Source organism: Notolabrus celidotus, chromosome 18, assembly GCF_009762535.1.
Source record: "Notolabrus celidotus isolate fNotCel1 chromosome 18, fNotCel1.pri, whole genome shotgun sequence".
Lineage (NCBI taxonomy): Eukaryota > Metazoa > Chordata > Actinopteri > Labriformes > Labridae > Notolabrus > Notolabrus celidotus.
The window spans coordinates 13876890-13893876 of NC_048289.1; the positions used below are offsets into that span (position 1 = coordinate 13876890).

General features: G+C 42.2%; 1 protein-coding gene across 1 annotated transcript; it reads left to right on the forward strand.

Moving 5' to 3' along the window:
- Nucleotides 1-12846: 12846 nt before the first annotated feature.
- On the forward strand, nt 12847-15563 carry prr35 (proline rich 35). Its single transcript, XM_034708645.1, has 2 exons — nt 12847-14252; nt 14694-15563. Exons 1-2 carry the CDS (start codon nt 12847-12849, stop codon nt 15511-15513), a joined length of 2226 nt encoding a protein of 741 aa, XP_034564536.1. The 3' UTR covers nt 15514-15563.
- The last annotated feature ends 1424 nt before the right edge of the window (nt 15564-16987 follow it).

Here is a 16987-nt window from a genome sequence, read left to right on the forward strand (position 1 = left end):
GGTTAGGATATTTGCATAACTGAAGGGAGCAGGTTAAAGCTGTTAAATCGTGCACCCCATGTATAGAGGCAAAGCGGACAGCTCAGGTTTACTGCAGCCCTTTACTGCACGCCATTCCCCACACTCTCTCCCTAGTTTGCTATTTTGTCTGCCTCCTGTCTCTTACTGAAGACATAAAGGCCCAAAATCAAACTTTGAAAAAAATTACAAAACTAGCATCCACAATAAACTTTTACTTGGCTGTTCTTCGTGCCTCTTGTAGCTGGAACACTTTTGGTTGGTACCAACAATGGATACCCTTGGTCCATCAAACATATCATTCTGATCCTGCACAGATTAGGTCCTTGGACATATTTTTTTAGTGTTTCAATTACATCCAATGCAAGCCAGATTGGTAGGTTAAGGCAAGAGAAATATCACATATGACTGTGTGATGAAAGTTTCAGGATTGAAACATCTTTGTTTCAGTGTGATTAAGGTCAAAGTTGGTTTTAATAGAAAGTTCAATGTGCAGGTCCACAATGGTACATGCATTCTGGACTCCTGCAAAGACTAACTCATTACACAACCATGGATCTTTTTGACCTTGAAACACTTACTCTTGCCTTGTCCCTCAAATGGCACACTACTTGCTTAACTGGCATTGGATGTACTCCTAATGGTGCAGAGACCACCTTTTCAATACCATGATTTTCAAAAGAGAAGCCAGAGACAGGTCCTTTTGTCTTGGTCAAAAATCCATAGCAATGGCTGGATTTTACAATCTACACATTACAAAGAAAGAAAAATATATCACACATTCGCCATCAAGTGTTCACTGTGTATCAAGATCTGAATTGTTGTATGTGAGAGGAAAGAGTCGGCAAGCTGCAGTGAGGATACACGAGAGCGACAGCAAGTGAGAGGGAAACAAGACTTCCCTCTAGCTATGGCTTCCTGACTTGTTTATTTGCTAACTGGGTGGGAGAAAGGGGGGTTGGGTTAGGGAGAGGGTGAACATATGGTTTGCTAAAACATGGACTTGTAGTTGGGAGGCCGAGGCACCCTAAGGGATGGAGCTGACGGGCTTTGGTCCCTGTCTCCCTCAATTCCTCCCGCTTGGACAGCCAGAGCTGAACAGCCGTCCTCCCAGAGTTCATAGCACTGAGCAGCCTCTCTCTTTTCCTCTCTCTCTGCTGTCCACAACACCCCCCACACCCATTCTCGGTCAAACCCAGAGATGGTGAAGACGGGGGGAGGTAAGGGGCCACAGGCTTTGGGGTTTCATGGGAGGGGGCCCAGGCTGCAGCTGGGGAACTTACTGACACCATCCTCTTGTCTCCAGTCCCCAGAGTGTGCCGAACCCTGTTGCTGAGGGAATAAAAGCTTCCATCCCTGAAGGATGAAATGCTGGTACTGCAGTCCCAACACATATGGACCTTTGCTGTGCATTACTGTTGAGACTGTGGACACATTTGTCAAGTAACATATATTCTCTTCTATGGGAATTTTGTCAGATGGTAAAGATACTGTACAGAGTATGGTCAGAACTCAAAGAGAAATATCACCTTCTCAATGTGTCTTCACTGTTTTATTATAAGCTCTGAACTCTTAACCCTTCTTTGATCAAATCTCTGACTAACGCTGTGTCACCCTCTTTCCTCGTCAATGCAGGCTTGTCCATGCATTCCCCCTTACTGAATAACATTTAAGTATTTCATGCACACTTCACTGTAATGCATTAACTACATATTCACATGCTGGAATGATGGGGGGTCAAATACAAAGTTCAGTTTTCACGAGACACAGCAGAACAATTTTAATCAGTTGTATGTGAGAAGTAGGAGGTCTGTTACTCCATGTGGTTGTTGCCGTGGATGTGGAGAGAGTGGGCTGTCCTTACTGTGGCCCAAGTGTACACACTGCTAGACCAATGTGGACAAGTGCCCCCGACTTCCTCTGTATGTGGCCTGAGTGATTGGATCTCTCTCCGTCTTCAGGGTGCATTGAGGTGCATTTACACCTGTAGATAAGGCTGTCCACTTGTGACATGATCACCCATGATGGGTGTTCATACCAGGTGTAAACAGTACTGGATAAGCAGAACTAGAAGTCACTGTGTGAAGTCAGGACTCACAGACATAGTACTTGTTAAGGACAGGAGCTTTTGGAGTTGAAGGTTGTCAATGACCTACCAACTATTGCAGCCATCTTCTACAGATCACTGCACTGAGATAGTCTGTTACACATACACACTCTTACACACACCCTCAAGGTCTATGTGTTTATGAACACACTCACTCAGTGGGATCAAGGCGCTAATGTACACACATGGTCTCATACACTCTTCATTGATGAACAAACATATGCACACACTCGCATACCCTCCCTGTGGGTCAGTGACTTAATATGCACATACTTACACACATATATACGCCCCCCCCCCCCCCCCCCCCCCCCCCCACACACACACACACACACACACAAACACACAGACTTACACATGCACACGCCCTCCCTGCACACACCCTGAAGGTCAGCGCTGTGATGGACAGCAGCTCTGATGCTCTTTGACAGACGCTGCTGCTTCCTTTCATTTCCACTTGCTTTTCCCCCATCAGGTGACACCCACAGGTGCCTTGGCAAGTGAGACCCCACCTCCTGCGGGTGCGTTTGGGGGCAGCTGGTGGAAACGGGAGGGCGGAGACTGAGAAGATGATCGAAAATGCGGGCGACTGTGGCACCAGCTGCTTCTTGTCAGTGACCCACAGCAGAGTTGCGGGTGTGAACTCCACCTCTCCCAGCACTCACAGATATGAATGATAAACAGAGGATGTGAGGCATCAGCTGCATCTCCTTCCAAATGAATGCTTCTGACAGGCTCACAGTTACAGGCCCCTCTAACCCGCTGATTCTGCCGCAAAGTTGCATCCTTACCCGGTGTAAAGACTAAGAGAAGGACATGGATATCTGCAGAGAAAAATCTGACGAGTCATTGGTCCAGTCATGACTGAATGTTCATATCTGCCCTTTTCAGACATCATACCAGCTCACATTGAAAGCTCTATTTTCACTTTGGAAGATAGCCAGTGTTCGTCTAGCTCTCCTATGTATAATTGTGTGTGCTCATTTAAGTGTGAAGCTGAAAATGTCTCATAGTGTGCTCCGAGCACTGTTCACTGACATGATGTGGGGGCAATTCACCTCTGAAAAGGACACTCTGATTTGTCAAGACTTTTGGTTGTGGAAAGGGGGTCTGATGGCTTGAAAGACAGCAGTGACCTTTGGAGGGAATATTTGTCACAAAGACACTTATATGCTGATGAGAAGACTCTAATCTCTGTTTATATCTTTTAACAGTATGTAAAGAAGCCCAAAGTCCACCGTCCACCACTTCGCCTGTTTCTAGGTTTATTGATTGCTAGGTTGAGTCTGCATTTGTGATATGGAGGACACCATCATTCAACATCAGAGTTGTTGAAGCAGTGTTTTTATCTGTTTTTGATTATGGTGATGTGATTTATAAACATGATGCAGCTTCAACACTAAAACCCTTGGACTCTGTTTACCACTCTGCTCTCAGATTCATCACTGGTGACAGATATTACACCCATCACTGTGTCCTGTATGAGAAGGTTGGTTGGCCCTCTCTTGAGCAAAGGAGGAACTAAACACTGGCATTTGTATATTTTTAAAGCGCTTGTTGGAAAGCTCCCCACCTACCTTACAGACTTGTTGGAATGGAATTATGTATCCTATGGGACTCGCTCTTCTGATTGGCTCATTTTGAAAGTCCCTCGAGTTAACACTGAACTGGGTCGATCAGCATTTTCTATTGATGCCCCTAAATCATGGAATACCCTCAAACAGACTTTAAAGCTGACATCCATTCCCTCTTTTGCAGAATTTAAGACTTTGATCTCAGACCACTGTGTCTCAAACTGTACCTCTTTTAATTAATATATTATTTTGTGAAAGATTGTGTGTTTGTTTGCTGTTTCTAATGTGCCTGTGATCTCTACGACATTGGAAATGAGGAAAACCTCAATGTCTTTTCGAGAATAAATAAAGTTTTTGAATTGAATTGACTTGAGTGGACTCAGAAGGCCTCATCAGAAACCATTGATGACATCACTGAGACCACATCCATGTTTTATACTGGATAGGGTGAAAATGTGAGTTTCAGACGGTCTGATTGTTGGATTTTTACCACTGCACAAAACTACAGAACTACAAGAAAACAAAATAATCGAGGCATTTCTTTGAATCTTTTCTTCAATACTTCAAAGCAATTTACATGATCAAGTGAAGCAGAACAATGAAGCACAAGTACAACAAAGCATAAAAGGAGGGGTTTGCTTTTCAAAGAAGTAACACACTGTACAATATGTCAGCCATCTGAGGCTTGAATGGTAATCAAAACCACTGACTTTCAAGTAGTGTACAGGCCAAGTAGTAGACTGCATTCAGCTTCAGATCTCTGGTTCACATACTTGTTGGCTTTGTTATGAGTGCTCTTTCATGAAGCACTGAAGCTCCATTTGCTAAAGACACCATCAAGTGTCTGGAAGGAAAAGCACAAACTCTTAAAATTTTCTCTAAAGTTGTGAAACATTCGATCAATTATAAATGGAGCAGCTTCAGTGTATACTGACTTCAGTTACTGCAACAATGATGTAAGTCTGTTATTAGCATGTTTAAGAATATTATTAAGACTAAAATGACAATTTGAAGTTATAAAACACACCTAAAGAAACCTGTGTTTGTAAAGCTGGAAATGGCTCTTGGAGTTGTTCTCCTTTGAAAATGAGAGAAAAGAGAGAAAGAGGGGAAGGCGGTGGTGAATAATTGATAGTGGCTGAGAGCGATATGAGTTTAGTTAATGTGCCCAGCAGCGAAAGCTAAGAGAGGAGCAGTTAGCTATTCCACCTCCAGCCTAAAACTAGTGCAGTGCAAAGACGACTCTCCCTGGGTTAGAGGTCGCTACCTTAGACATCTATCTTCCTATCCATACATATAACTATTAAACCATGAAGCCCATCTTGTCAGCGTTGTTTGCATATGTGTTGAAGGTTTTTTTTCAAATTGCATGGGTTTGGGTGTGTGTGCGTGTGTGTGTGTGTGTGTGTGTGTGTGTGTGTGTGTGTGTGTGTGTGTGTGTGTGTGTGTGTGTGTGTGTGTGTGTGTGTGTTTAGAGGCATCTGCACAGCTGGATCTCCCTGGTAGCGGTGTTGTTGCAGCCCTCAGGTTCCTTTCTCTGAGTGGTAACAGAGTGCTCCTGTCAGCCGCCCCAGATGCTCCTCCATAAGGACCCTCAACTCTCTCAACTCGCCAGGAGAGTTCTGTGTTCACACTGCAAGTCTTTGCTTTTCTGTGTTTCTACTTTTCCACTTTGAGTAGAAAATTCAGTTTGTACTTTTACTTGAAGTATACCTAAATATTGTGAAGTAAAACATAACATCTTAGAGGGAGAGTGTCTGTTTGCCTTCATTTAGCTAAATAAGGCATTCAAAAGCAGGAAAAGAAATATGACACCAGGCTAGTTCTATTTAAGTCCCTTTTTATATTCTTTGTTCTTCCCTCTAAATCTGCCTCGATTTATAATCTCACACTGTTGATAAATGGATAACAAACTTTTAAACATGAACCTCAAAACATAAGAGATCAGAGTTCCAGCTGTTGACTAGTAAACACATTAATTTGTATTCTCTAAATAAATTACAAATGACTTGAAATACCACAGCCAGGTTTTTTGGTTTGTTGGCTAATACAATACAGAGGAAAGGAGCAGCCATTTTTAACATGGTGGACCTAATACATGAAAACTACATTGTGATTGAATTGATTGCTTAAATAAAATGACCCCAGCAGGTATCTGAATGAACCTAGTGACTGGTTCAACAGAGGACAGAATGTTTTATGACTGAGAAAGGTGTCTTCATATTTGTGTATCCTCATGTGAATGTTACTAAAACAGAAGAATAAAACACTTTGTCATTCTCACGCTGTAACTTTCAATGATAAAGACTACTTTTTTGACACACAGGCCTTTGTCATCACTGCCCCCACTCTCTGGAACTATCTCCCTCCAAACATCTGCAACTCTGTGTTGAAGTACTCATATACAGAACTCAGACTGGAGGACTTGGACTCGAACATTGATGACTCAGACTTGAGCACAGACTGCACTGGGACTTAGATTTAGAGGATTCAGACTTATTTACTGATAAAGAATAATTTGTTGTTCTTGTTAGATTTTTGATATAATATACTGAATTTTAAAAAAGGCCTGGCACGTGTGTTAACCACCTGCATGCAAGTTCATGTTCTGTCTTCTTCAGCAACGGTTCCATAGAGTCACTACAAATTTTATATTTTGTTTTCAAAGATTTTACAGTTAATGCAACATGTTTAATATGTAACTGAACTGTAAGGAAGAGACTGAAACAAGCTCAAACTTTAACAGACATCTGTCCAGGATGCACCATAGACTGTATAAAATATGGATGTAGTATCTGTGACGTCACCTGTCTGTTCCCGAACTCTGTTTTCAAGCCAATCGACGGCTGCAGCCATATTGGAACTCAACCAGGCATACTGAGATGTAGAGGGGCGGAGTTTGAGCCTCCTAGCCAACAGCTATGTGGTTCCGTCTAGGAGTCAAGTCAGTCATGTCCTTATTTGGGCAAAAACTTGTAAACTTAATATCTTCTGATCCGTCACGTTAGAAAAAAATGTACCCCCCGTACAGTGTGTGCCGATAGAGAAATTAGCTACGTAGAGCCAACTCGTTTTTTGAACCAGGCTGTAAACATGCTTTTTTTTTTTTTTTTTTTCTGTTTCAATATGTTTATTAAGGAAAAACAGGATCTCCACAAAGCATCCACATTGACATTCAATTTTCATGTAACAGTGTAAATCAAAAGCCTGGTGTTACAGACATTACGTCATCACTAATTTGGATTATTCATTCCTTATTATCAGACAAAGCTGTCTTCCTCATAGAGTAGACAATAGAACTATAACTATAACTATAACTATCCCACCCTCCCCCCTCCTTCTACCCTCCCAAGGAGTGCTACCTGACAGTGTACACAAAGTTGATAATTTCAATTCTGCAAAAAGGAGATCAGTGGGCGCCAAATTTTCTCAAACTTCTCAAGTCTGTTATTAAGAACAAATCTAATTATCTCTAAGTGAAGTGTGTCTGTAATCTCTGTTAACCATACTTTGAGGGTAGGTGCTTCTTTCTTCTTCCAAAATAGGAGGATCAGTTTCTTAGCAGCAAGCAGCCCATAAGATAAAAGACAGCGTTCAGAGACTTGGAGGTAAACATGTTTATTAATGCTTTTTTGAATTGGTGTCCATGTGGTTTCCGGTGTTTCTGCAGCCAGCCTCAAGCAGATTCTCGATTAATTGCAGGGTTAGGGTTAGGGTTAGGGGTTAGGGTTGGGGTTGGGGTTGGGGTTGGGGTTGGGGTTGGGGTTAGGGTTAGGGTTTCATAGTTTGAGACCGGAGGTTGATGCTTGGGATGCATCCAGAAAAGTAAGTGAGATGCTAAAGTTAGCCTACTTGGACTGTTGATTACTGTAAGTTACTGTTGGCAAGCTAAAGGGTATGTTAGCAATTATAGTGACTGAACCACTGGGTCCAAGATGTTGGTTAGTAAAAAGTCTGATGAATACTGTAGCAGGTAATGTGCAATTAGTTCTAAATCTAACATACACCTGCAGTGATCTTGCTGCAGCAAAGTGACGAGAGCAAGCAGCGATGCACAGCGCTGTAACCTCATTGATAATTTACTCTGCAGTCATGCCGACAGGATGTCTCAGAATTTGATGTTAATAAATGAAATGTGTTTTCCCAGACTCAAGGTCTGGGGACCCTGCAACAACACTGCCAATTATCAACCATTTTATTTGAACTTCATTTGTAAGCATATGCAGGAATCATTTTAAGGGTACATTGGGCTCAACAAAGAATAGTTGGACTAAATGTCACCTCAAAGATCTCTGATACCAACAAACCACAACAGACTTGTGAATCTTAGAATAAAGAGGCTGAAGGACTCAGGCTCCACTTTACACACTTACACCACTCAGTAGAAACCAATGCTGTATCTGTTAGACAGAAACAGTCTTCTACTCTCTTGGAAAAATAACTGACACCATCTCCCATGTGCCCATGTCTAAGAAGTCACAGGATTTCCACTCTTCTCCTTCTCCTCTTCCTCCACCATGTCACAGTGTGCTCCTGCCGTTCCTCCTGATTTACCAGACATCCTCTTTCCCCTGCTGTCACATTTGGTACAGATGGTTAGGCTTGTTGGAGCGGCCTGTCAGTCTCCATTTGGCCGCCTCGACGTGACAGCGGCTCTGATGGCTCGTGAAGGGCCCCCGACTTTCCCAGCACACGGACACTGACATTTCTCAAAGGGGCTCGCATGCACGCTTCCCACCCTGCCAGAGGAGGGAAACGAAGAACCTGGAGATGACCCAGAGCCCGCTACAGGCGAAGAGAGCCAGGGATGGAACGAGAAGGAGGAAGGAATGAAGAGGAGCAATTAGAGCTTGAGAAGTTAGGGTAAGATTTGGAGGAAGCGTAGCAGTAAATGAAGGAAAAAGACATAAGGAGTGAGTGGGAGAGAAAGAAGTAGATAAAGGTCAGATGCAAGAGTATAGGGAGTAAATAACTGTCAGGAAACACATATGTCAGTCATTGCCTGTGGATGTAAGCTTACAGCTCATGCAGTAACCAATCCAGTATCCTTAAATGCACACTTCCTTTTAAGGGAGGATGCTCCTAATGCCAGCCGGCTCTACCCCCTCTTCAAAAACAGCTTCTGTTCACTTGGTGTGGTAAGAATTAAGACAGGAGGTAACAAGCTGCTACACAACCTGCTTGGCTGACTTGTTATGTCTTAGATAACCACAGAGAGGTATGCACAGATAGGTGTCCTAAAGTCTGAAAATATTTCTGACACACATAGATTCACTGCTGTCAGGTCTCCAAGTCTCACTGTCAGACAGGTGTATTGTAGGTGCATTTATTGGGCCATCAATGTTAAAATTAAGTAAGACAGATAACTTTAGCTGAATTGGAGGGTAAAAAAATAGTGGATAACAGGATAACTGACTGTGTGCTAACGCTCAACTGCATATTTTGGAGCTACAGAATAAAAATAGAGGCTGTCAATTAAAATAAAATAGATAGATAGATAGATAGATAGATAGATAGATAGATAGATAGATAGATAGATAGATAGATAGATAGATAGATAGATAGATAGATAGATAGATAGATAGATTAAGAAAGAAATGTAAATTTAAAGTTTGACACTAATTATTTTATGATTGTTAAGAAAAAAATGAATTATATGAAGTTTCTCGTATTCTTGTATCTCATCAAGACATCTTTCCCATGACAACTGAAGTTGTTTTCAAACAAAAGGGTTTTTTTTAATATGAATAAAAAGAAACTGCTGTTAAGAATTGTGTTAAAGCTTTAAATAAGAACACATTGACGGTTAAAGCCAAATCTTCATTCATTTACTTTATTTATGTTATTTGCTCTGAACCTTTTTAATGTACTATGTTTTACATCTGCTGTTTGTTTTAGTATTATTTTTGCATCCTGTCAAAATGGTAAAAACACACAATCTGGACATAAAAATCAGACCAGGAATACAACATTGTGCTGTATTTTTAAAAGAAGAATTTGTTCAAAGATAAATGGAATATATTACTTCTATTCACACCTTGATGCTGCAGACAAACACTGTGAATAAAACTCTTTACTTAAAAACACATATGCCTCTACCTTAAAAATGACCTAAATTATGGAGGACCTAACCCAGACAAATGTCCTCCATAGCCTTAACAATACTAACCTTTGCCAATATTGGGTAAGTTGTTGTGATGCATCCTGGCTGCAAGGTGGAGACCCTGTTTGACAATCCAAAGGGGAAGAGAGGGGGGGGGGGGGGGGGGGGGGGGGGGGGGCTGCTGTATTGTAGCGCCTGCGGGCAATGCTCCCAGTCAATATAAATGTGCACAGTCGCTGCTGCGCTCCTGTTTGAGCGGGACGCGCTGAGCCTCACAGAGCCGCTGCAGAGAGTGACAGACAGACACAGCGGGACACTCAGAGGTAAGGAGGAATACATTTCATCTCTTGTTTCAAGTAGCTGATTGCATGCAAGAACGTTAGTTTAATGTATAAGTCAAATTGTAGTAACTTTAAAAAGAGGCCTGCTTCCTCTGATGTTTTTGAATGCACTGAAAAAATGCTTTGATTTTCAAACTTCCTTTAATGTTGAGAATTTTGAAACAAAGACATTTCTGTTTTAATTATGTAAGCTTTTCTCATGTTTAAGGCTGGATGTGGCCACAAAATAGTATAGTTTTATTTATTTCCATGAAACTATTTTTGATTTAAAAGTATGCATTGTAATGTATTTTACACAAGCAATTTGGAATTATAAAATAAGTTCTAGTGTATTTATGGCAACCAAGAATCCCAAATATATTGATGTACCAGCTGCAGAGTTCCTACATTTTGAATGCCATTCAATATTTTTCTGTTCATGCATAAAATTAACTCAAGGTTTTTGTTTGTAGAAAGCTCAAAGTATACATGGAATTTAGCTGATGTTTGTTTCTGTTTTATGATATTTAAAGTAAAATCAAACACATATATTTACACATATATTTAAGAAAATGTCATTAAGTCTGGCTCTTGCTTCTTTTACAGGTATCCTGCGTATCAATCTGGCAACCATCTAAGGTAAATCAATTTAATTTAATGATGAATTTAAACAATATAAAACAATGCTCCCCTCTTCGTGTTAGCCCGTCCAGTAGAGCGGTCAGCGCTGTGGTTGCATGTAACTTGTCAAAGCTTTTAGTGTGGTGAACCTCCTTAATTGCAACAATAGATGTTCAAGCGGTTTGGCTTGTTTGATCAGCAGCCCTAAAAGCTTAAAACAAGACCGCAGGGTTTGGATATGGGGCAACAGGGGGGCCAGGGTGGACAGTCAGTGCACAGAGTGGAGCGTTTAGCAGTGGCCAGGAGAGGAAAAAAAAATACTGTAAAAATGATTTTTATTGATTGGTTTGTAGCAGCAGCTGTTAGGCTCCATTATGAGCTTAAAGCCCAGGTCAGAGCCCTGAGGCGGACAAGTGAACCAATCAAATAGTCAGCCACTAAACCAGCCAATTCTGAGGGTCCAATTGGGAGGGCAGTTGGCAACAGCCTGCCAGTCTGTGTTAGACTCACCATGTCTTTTATCATCACTTTCATTCAGTGGCTTTTATAGATGAGGTTGTCTGCTGTCTCTCAATATAACCGGCCATCCATCACCTGTGTTTGCTTCACAAGCCTTTATCACAAAACTTTGTCACAAGCAGTACGAGGGTGAAATGTAGGTTTTTTTTTGTTGTTCAGAATTGACCCTAAACATCACACAGACTTTCATCTGTGAATGGCCTGAGGAAAAAGACAAAATAAAAGCCCCCAAAGCAGAGTGTTTCAAATTGAGGCGCGCACTCCTCCTCACATCTTCTTTCACTGCAGGGTTCAGCCGACGGCCTCGCTTTAAGTCAAAAAAAGATTCCAAAGTCTCTGTAATTGAACGGAAGAAAAATGTGATATAGAGAGGAGAGATGATTAATTAAACTAATGTCATGTGTTAAATGGAGAGTTTAAAAGGATTAAAAAGAGCTCAGAAGACAGAATTTATTTCAGACAGTGGAGATGTGACACAAGTAAATCAAATGGTAAAGGAGCATATTTCTCTAAAACTCTGAAGAAAAGCCGTTTGAAAAAATAAAGGATGAAAGAAAAAAGAAATAAAGTAGTTTCAAATTGATGAATTATTTCAGATATCTGTCAAAATAGTTTTTAATGATGCTAGGAGGTTATTATCTTATTCTATGCGACACATTAAAATAATTAATCTCTCATAATATTGCAGATTTTAAAATTATATTTATGTAAAATATGTCTTATTTGACACCTATATTTGAACCTAACATAATTGAAGCTGATATTCCTTGTCAAGCAGTTAAGTATGTAGAGTTAGAAAGACAGAGTACAGGAGAGTAGATGAACTTCTGCACCGAGTCCTGACCCAGATCCCAGTCCTGGCACTAATGATGCCCTTTAGGCATGACGCCAGGCTCTCATTAAGAACCAGGCCTCAAACCCCCAACCCCTCCATGCAACCCTCAGCCTGGCCTCCCTTGCGCCTTTAGCCGGCCTCGGAGGGCCCAGCCCCAAACTAACACAGGCCTGTAAGTGTTGCAAGGGCCCCCTGCACAGGTGCAGAGTCCCCTGTTTGCCCCCTAGCTCTGGACCCTGCTAGCGCCTGGTGCTGCACTGGAACTAATGAGTTGTGGCAGGTACAGTGAGAACCGAGTAGCAGGGGCCTCCCTGCAGTTAGGTTAGTGGCAACGCTCAGCTTAGGCAGACAACAAATGTGCTCTTATGATATACATATATGCATAAAAATATATATAGCACCCTTCAGTGCACAAACAAGTTTATATCAGATATTTGGTTTTGTTTGCACTTAATTTCTGCAAGTTTTGTACTTTATAAGAAACGAGAAAGGGACATTTTTAAGTTTGATGTAAAATCATATATATTTTTTGTTTTATTTTGATCTTTTTCCTGATCATAATACTCTATTTTTTTCTGTGTTCACAGGCTCAAGAAATGCTCTTTTACATCTAGCTCGAAAACCAAGAAAACACCCACATCCACTGAAATGAACCCTGGTTAAAAAGAAGGAGACCATATAACAATCTGTCTCATTGCCATCATTTAAACACACTCGCACACATTTATAAAAAAAAAAGAGAAACAATCATGTCCAAGGACGACACCTGTAAAGTTACATCTGCCAGCAAACACAAAGAGCGGAAGCCCAAGAAGCCTCACTATATTCCCCGACCATGGGGCAAACCCTACAACTACAAGTGCTTCCAATGTCCCTTTACCTGCATGGAGAAGTCCCACCTGTACAACCATATGAAGTACAGCCTGTGTAAGAACTCTCTCTCTCTGCTCATAGAGTCAGACTGGCCTTACAAAAAAGGAAATATCCTGCATCCAGAGCAGCTAAGGCCATTTCAGCAGGGACACAGCATTCTGGCAAACGGGAAAGACGGGTTAGAGCAGGTAACAGGAACTGAGGAGAGACAAAGACAGCACAGGGTGTTGGAAGAGGAAGGGGAGGACAAGGAAAGCCAGGGACCAGAGGATGAAGAGGAAGGAGGCCGAGGAGAAGGAGTAGAGGTCATTGGGTTGACAAAAGAGAGCACTGGGGACAACCACAGTGGAGACACCGCAGAGAGTGCTATCAAGAAAATCAAACAACCAGAGTCTGAGTTTTTCATGGCTGACATGCTGTCACTCGAGGATCAGCTGATACGAGCGCGCTCAGTAGAAGTAGAAGCTCAGCTGAAACAGTATAAGCTGTCCAAGACGTGTCTAACTGCTCCTGGCTTGTTGTCTGAGCAGTGGCGCCTGTTGGCGTCCAGCCACACTAAAGCTAAAGCTGAAGGTGCTCAATCCCGAGTGAGTGCTTCAATACCCTGTTACCCTCCGCCGCCCAACCTGGTGGACTACCAGGATCCCACTGGACTCAACCTGTCAATGCTTGGGATGGGCTACCCCATCAGCCCTAGCCTCTTCTCCTACATGAACTCAGCTATCCCTGCTGCAGCCACGAGTGTCACCGCCCAGACCCACGCCCAGCTTGCACAGCTTCCGTTCCTGGCGTCGGCCGCTCAGCTGATGCACCCAACCTCTGGCACCCACATTGACAGAGCGCTTATCCCCCCACGCCTTTACTACCCCTTCCTGTGTGAGCATACATTCGGGCCTGCTTCCAGTCAGGGGGAAGCCACCAAAAACCTCAAGACGTCCATGAACAGTCCAGAAGTTAATCCACTCTCTGGTTTCCAGCCTAAAGTGAATCTGTGGAAAGTGCCTGCCTTGCGGCCAGGGACAACAGCAGTCTCCCCGGCTGGCTGGGTTTCACCTCAAGGAGACCCCACTGATCAAGGCTTTAGGCTGGGGGATAAACTGCAGGCTACAGCCAAGGAAGGTAAAGCAAGCTGCGGCGTCAAGAGGACTGGCGCACCACTGGGGAACAATGAGGCACCTGTGGAAAAGAAGCCAGCAATGGGTTTCCCTTTGGACCTCTTGAAGAATATTCAGACTGCGTCAACTCTGAATATGGCAGCGGAGAAACTTCTCTTCCCTGGAAGGTAACAATTTAATTAAGTCCTTATTGAAACATAATTATATGATAAGTAAAATCAGAAGTACTTGAAGTACATTTGTCATTTGTACCATCATTTAAACATGACAAGAAATGTTACAGCTGTGTGAATGTTTCAGTTTGGCATACTCAAGTCTTTTTGTTTCCCACTCCCTGGTCGGTGGCGGTATACTGAAGAGTCTGGTTTGGCACCAAGTTTCTAAAGCAAACTTGTATTGTGCCACTGCTGCCAAGTGCTTGCTTATTGGTAGATTATTGTTAGAATAATCTCTGTAAATAAAACAAAGAGTACATCCTAGACCTGCCCAGTGCGCAAGGTGTCATGAGATAACTTTTCTTTTGTGTGCTATAAAAATAAAACGTATTGATTGGTTGACAGTCTGAAATGTAATATATTTACACATCTCTTAAATTCTTCTGTTCTTAGTTTACAGGATGCTCAGCTTCAGACTCGGCCCACTGAACTGTGGTACAACGATGCTCTAACCAGTCCTAACAGCGAGACGTCCTCTCTTTCTACCAGTGGGGGACCCAACACCCAAGACTCGTCTGCCACCCAGACAATGGGGGAGGGGGCTTCACAGTCTGTGGCTACTCTCCTTGGTGACCTCTCTAAGGCATTGCAAGAGTACAAGGAGGCTGAACGCAAAATTTCCCACCTGGAGAAGGAGGACCTTCCTGCTCAGCGCCACCTCTGGGAACATCTGGGCAAAATCCGCAGCGAGCTCTCTCACATACACCAAGCGCTGGAACGGACTGCTTGCCAGAGTGATGGGCCTCTCGACCTGTCAGTCAAGAAGGGCTCATCGGATTCTGTTTCTGACCATGGTTTGAGAGAGGATGCCAGCCTTAAGGAAAACACAACAGAGACAGAGGATGAGGACGAGGAGATGGAGGAAAAAAAGGAGGAAGAAGAAAATGAGAGTGAGAGGAAAGCCATGAAAGCTTCATTGGAGAGTCGTAAACAATCTTTGGACATGCTGATCAAAATGAGTCAGGCATCGCTGGTAAACACAGAGGTTCTTTCTTCAGGTGGCCTCGGCATCAGGCCTACTTCTGCTGAGGCCTTGTGGCCAAGCAGAACCACAAAGTGTGAGGCAGATTCCAGCGTCCTGCTCTGCCCTGACGGTCGATCAGTAGTATTCACCGATATCCCCTCCTCGGCCAAAACCCCAAAGAGACCCCCGTCAATACAGCGTCTAGAAGCCCAGTGTCCGCCGAGCCCGCTGACAGCAACTGACAATTAACCACATCCTCCGAACTGTAAAATAACTTGATACAATGCAGTTGTCTTCGATTTTACTGGCATGCCTTTGATTGTCACAGGCTTGAGGAAAACTGTCACTCTTGTTCTCGGTGTGTGTGACAAACCTCAAACACTTTGCACCTTAAAGGACAAACAGAGAATGAAAGACATCTGAAAGAAAAGTCTTTCAAATGCACTATGGACATTGATTGTCACAATAAGGTTCTCCTAAAAAAGTAAATAAATATCATCAACACTTTCAATGGATTTGTTAGTACTGTAAATACAACATATGTAAATAAAATGATTTAAAGGGTAAATGTTTTATATGGATGATGTCATGGTGGACTGCATCATTTCACTTGATGACAATAAATTGTATCATACACACTGTACTTCTTTGAATAAAGACTCAAGAACAAATTCATTGTTTCCATGAAAATTAAACTACAAAACAGAAAATATTAACCGAAAGATGGACAAAATGTTCACAATGAAAGATGGTGATAGTTCTTGATTAAATTGTGTTGAGGAATAAATTTATGTAGTGAGTACTTTGGAAGACATATTCACGATTAGCTGTAAACTGTGGGGAAATAAATGCCATCACCATCATTAAGAGTTTATAGAAAACACAAGCAGATCTGTAAAGGCAGCACTTCCTAACTCTCCTTATCTGATGTGGTCAGGTGCCCGTGCTAAAGGTGAAGCAGCACCTCAAGGTAAATCGCCATCGATGGGGGCATCCCCAATTTTGTTTGTGGATTCGTGAGCCGTCCTGCAAAGGTCAGGGCCCTAAAGTTAGGGATAAACAAAGAATAAACGGAGGTCTACCTGTCACCCCCAGGACAGGCACCTCGCACTGGGCCGCCCTGCATCCTTTGGCCCTTTCATCACCTTTACACTTGATACAAAAAGGCAAAGGTCAGCTGCCATTACCAGAAAGTCATGAGCGGATGTCCAGTCTTAAGAGGTCACATGTCCATGCTGTCTTTTTATTTTTTTTTCAACTTAATTTTATTCTGACTGGTTTGATTCAGTATACAAAAATAATATTTTTAATTGTATTAACAAGGTTCTATAAAGAAAATGTCTGCAATCAAATACATACTTAAATACAATTAAAATGTAAGTTACAATGTAATTAATTGTTGATGAGGAGAACAAGAAAATGTAAAAGAGGGGACAAAAACAAGTAGTTGATAAAAACATTTAAACACCACATAAAACATGGAGTTATTTATATTTATAAAAAATGAAGATGAAAGCAGATGTCCCTCTCCCTAGCACCCTCCTCTCAAGCAAGATTTATGATCATTTTTTAGCTAAGCTTTAAAAACCAAGTTGGCTTTAAAACACTCGTTTAAAATTTTGAGCATTATTCATTTACATTTTTACAGAGTTTAAGTCTAATAGGAGAAAACGTGCAGGCAGTTTTGGCTTGGGGAAGGAAAAGCGAAATGTTTCCTCTGTGT